The 4,542-nt window shown below is 36.4% G+C and overlaps 1 protein-coding gene across 3 annotated transcripts in view; it reads left to right on the top strand.

Moving 5' to 3' along the window:
• arfgef3 (ARFGEF family member 3) overlaps positions 1-4,542 on the top strand; it is a gene marked incomplete in the record, with an annotated part of 88,961 nt that overhangs the window by 70,500 nt on the left and 13,919 nt on the right. For 2 of the 3 annotated variants that reach the window (XM_014024249.1, XM_014024251.1), the window contains 3 exon segments: positions 3,409-3,540; positions 3,646-3,776; positions 4,016-4,024. In XM_014024249.1, the coding sequence (XP_013879703.1) occupies positions 3,409-3,540; positions 3,646-3,776; positions 4,016-4,024 (272 nt within the window). 3 annotated transcript variants of the gene reach the window in all.

Below are 4,542 nucleotides of genomic sequence, written 5' to 3'. Positions count from 1 at the left end.
GTGTGTGTGTGTGTGTGTGTGTGTGTGCGTGTGTGCGTGTGTGCGTGTGTGCGTGCGTGTGCGTGTGTAGGCATGTGTGGCGCACAGAAAGAGATGATAAGAATGATGATCCTGCAGCCACTGACAGGTTTTCTTTGTTTCCAGGAATCTCAACACTTTAAGTGATTTTGTTTTCACAAAGCATTTACTTAAAAAACCTAGATAAAATTATTAGAAAAAATGCAGCTGGTTTTCTTTACCACTGACTTTTCTGGTAAAGCATCCATCTAAACATACTGTAGCTCACATGTTCCAAATATGCTTAACATGACATACAACATGCAACATTCTGTATGTAGCAAATGAACTTTCTGCTTGTAGTGTTCAGGTTTAAGGATTATTTATGTAACAGATCATCATTGGTTTAAACTATGAAATCCTGCAAATTTACTTAAATGATATACTTTACAGTTTTAATTAACTCTGGTACATTTTATCAAAAATGTTCACTACATTTTGCTACAACCCCGATTTCAACAAAAGTTGGCACCTTGTGCAAAATGCAAACAGAACTGAATGCAATGATTTTCAAATCTTATAAACCTATTTTTTTGCAATGAACATAATAAACATATCAAAATTTTAAACTGAGAAAAGATAAAATATATTTTTTAAAAATAATGTCATTTTGAATTGTATGGCAGCAACACACCTCAAAGGTTGGACAAGGGGCAAGAAAAGGCTGTTAAAACAAGTAGGATAAATATGAAGCATCTTGAGGAGCTTTTTGCAAATATTTAGGTTTAATAGCATCCTGTCAGTATGACTGGGTCTAAAAATGACTTTCTAGAAAGACTGAATCTTTAAAAAATTTAAGCTGGGCAGAGGTTTACCTGTTTGTGAAAAGCTATTTAAATATTATGGAATAATTTAAGAACATGAAATCTGGAGTGATTTCATAATCTCTACTAAAAGGAAAGTAGTTTATTCTCTAAACATGATGCCCCAGTGGCTTTCAAACCCCAAAACACATTACAGCAAAGACTTTTTCACCCCAAATATCTGGTCCCCCGGCACAAACAGAGTAATATTGTGTATGCTGTTAAGTGTCAGGAGGACTGTGATCAGTTAAACATCGGGGAAACAAAACAGCCACTGTTCAAAAGAATGAGCCAGCACAGAAGAACATCTTCAGGCCAGGACTGCAGTTTACACTCATCTACAGGCCAGGACTGCAGTTTACACTCATCTACAGGCCAGGACTGCAGTTTACACTCATCTACAGGCNGGACTGCAGTTTACACTCATCTACAGGCCAGGACTGCAGTTTACACTCATCTACAGGCCAGGACTGCAGTTTACACTCATCTACAGGCCAGGACTCTGCAGTTTACACTCATCTTCAGGCCAGGACTCTGCAGTTTACACTCATCTTCAGGCCAGGACTCTGCAGTTTACACTCATCTACAGGCCAGTGGTCACTCATTCAGGGAAGAAAATGTGCTCAATCTTGATAGAGAGGGACGTTGAAGAAAAACAGTACTTTTTGCAGTAGGAAAAAAACAAGTATTATGCCTACAAGGAGGATTAATTGGTGGGTGGCAACAGGTGTGTTGATTACTAGTGAAAGTGTGTGGAGAAATAAGATTTAATGGTGGATAGTTGGTGACAGTGAAAGTACAATAAAACAAAGAACTACATAAAAATAGAAAAAACATCAAAAAACCCAGAACAGCTAAATCAAGTAAAGTATTTTCTTCCATCCTCTCCCAGGAACAATGTGTAAAATCTTATAGTTTCAGCCTAATGTTGACCAATATCTGTGCTTCCTTAATGGAATTATGTACATTCATACAAGCTAATGTGATAATATACTTGTAACAAATGTTTCATGTTTGAACGTTGTTGTCAGTCTGTCATCTACAGCTTAAATCTCTAACATGTAGCTAATGCTTCAGGCAAATGAACATGTGACCTTCTGAATGGGTTTATAGAAAAGCTGCTTTTGTTTACAGCCGAGTCATTCAGGTGACATCTGATCCAAAATGTGCGCTGCTTTAATCGATAATACTTTGAGTAAATCACTGAAGCCTTCTATGAGCTTCCCTGCCAACCACAAATTAAAATGGTGTCTAACATCACAGTCATGTATAATTTGTACACAAATATATGAATATGGTGCTGCTTGTCTTTTTCTGTATTTATAACTTCTGTCTATTTTTTATTGTTGAAGGGTAACAGATGTAAAACAGTCAAATGTTCCTTGTGAGTTTTGCTCTCTGTATCGATTCCTACAGAAGAGAGCAGCAGAAAAATTATTTTTGGTCAATAAAACAATGCTGGGCACAATCATGTGAAATATCCCACGAACTTTAAAAAACTATAACTATTGGAGAACTTAATATTTACATATCTATTTGATGTCATAAAGCAGCCAAATCATTTGACCTTTAACACCTCTCACCAAAACTTACCATCAATTATCCGCCTTACTGTATTCCAAACATTATCTAAACCAATATAATCCTAATTTGAACTGAGAAAAGCTGCAGATTATTATCACTGACAGCAGAGTTAAAAGCAACAATCTTTGAGGGAATGCATATCATCACTGGTGGGCACAGTTCCCCTAAAGCACAAATAGGGGAACTAATTTCCTGATTAGTGCTTTAGGGATTTTGCTAATTTTAAAATTTATTAGTGGATTAGCATTTGGTAAATTTACAGGCTAAATTTAGAAGCACTAACTGAGGTAGTTAGGTGATAAATGTTATTAATCAACATTATTGTTAACAGCTGAGGGTTAAAGCTGTCACACATTTTGTTCATACGTGTCACTTATCCGCTAGGTGACAATATATGAACTCAAATACAGCTGTGGGATGTCAATGCTAAGTGTTAAGAGAGCAACATGTCAGTATGTGACTCATGTTGTCTGTTGAAGAATGTTCGTGTGTTGACTGGGTTATTTTAGTGCTTTAGAATTAGCTTTTGCTAACATTTTCAGTGCATTTAGTGCTTTAGAATTAGCTTTTGCTAAAACTTTCAATGCATTTAGTGCTTTAGAATTAGGGGACCTAAATATTTGAGTTAGTTTTTTAGGGCTAGTGGAACTAATTTTTAGATTAATGCTGCCCACCACTGCATATCATTTATCACTCAACCTGCCAAAGTGTTAAACAAAGATCTCATGAATATGTTGAGTATGACTCTCTGTAACTACCACACTAACTTAAGCTCAGTGTCTGTAAAATGTATTAAGTTGTTTTGTCTTTGAGATAAACTCTACCATGAAAGAAATGTGATAAAGTAAAAACAAACCAAATCGATACTGTAATAGTCATTAGTATTGGAAATTAAGACACATGGTTTAAGTACAATTTAACAAAATTAGTGCTAAAGTAGTTTCTTTTTGTTTTCCTCTTGTAGAACCTTTTAGTGTGTTTTCACAGCGGCTCAGACAGTTTCTCTGGAGATGCCTGTGAGGTGAAGGTGGCGGCCCCCCCTCACTCTCCATTAGCTGAAGCAGAGTACTGGAGGGTCAAAGCCATGGCCCAGCAGGTCAGTCGGTTTTCAGTTTGATGAAATTAACTGCTTCTTTTCTCTTTTAATGACCAAGAAAATTGACCATTTTGCCATTTTCCTCTTTTTTTATTTTTGTCCCAGGTGTTTATGTTGGACACCCAGTGCTCTCCAAAGACGCCCAACAACAAGGACGGCTTTGAGCATGCTCAGTCCTGCGTGCTCATCATCGAGCTGCCGTCTGACCAACAATCCAACGGACACGCTCAGAAGAGGTGGACACACAAAAGCACACAGTGAAGCATGATCATCATAATTAATGCTTGTTTTCATCCTCTAATCTCAAACTAAATCTGCGCTCTATTGCTCCTGAATAAACTGACAAGTTTACAGAATTTATTTCAGGTTTTTAATCTCAGAGTTGTTGCTAGATCTAAGTTTTTTTTAATTTTATTTTTTTAAAGAAAGAGTCTGATTACCTCTCTCTGCTTGTCTTTCTGCTGCTGTGTTGCAGGAAAATTGGGTAAGGCTTTTTTGTGTGACATCAGTGACGTTGTGTCTGTGAAATGTATTGGTGTGGCAGATGTTCACATGCAGCATCCATCTGTAGCATGTGCAAAATCAGGCTGCATCATTCACTAACAGATCTGCACAATGTGGAGAAAATACTCCAATAGGTCAGAAGTGTTTCATTATTATGGAATACTAAGGTACGTAAAGGGAAATTTAATATTTAATATTTAAGTATCCTTGAATGCCATGAAAAGTGCCTTTAATTAAAATGTATTGTATGATTATTATTTGACCTCGTGATGCTAAATAAAATATCAAGAAACAGTTTGAACCTAATTCATTGTAATTATGATGAATTGTTTTAACGTGACAGAAGCAGCTTCCGACTGTAAAAAGTAAGAAAAAGTTTAAAGAGTTTGAATTTTGGTTTACAGGTACATCTCTGTATATTAGAAAAGCATCAAAAATGTTATTTATGACCCCTGCATGCAAAGCGGGGGTGATACTGTTTGTTTGTTTGTTTATTTA

The sequence above is a fragment of the Austrofundulus limnaeus genome, unplaced genomic scaffold (genome assembly GCF_001266775.1).
Source record: "Austrofundulus limnaeus strain Quisiro unplaced genomic scaffold, Austrofundulus_limnaeus-1.0 Scaffold414, whole genome shotgun sequence".
Lineage (NCBI taxonomy): Eukaryota > Metazoa > Chordata > Actinopteri > Cyprinodontiformes > Rivulidae > Austrofundulus > Austrofundulus limnaeus.
This window is presented reverse-complemented; position numbering and strand designations above follow the sequence as displayed.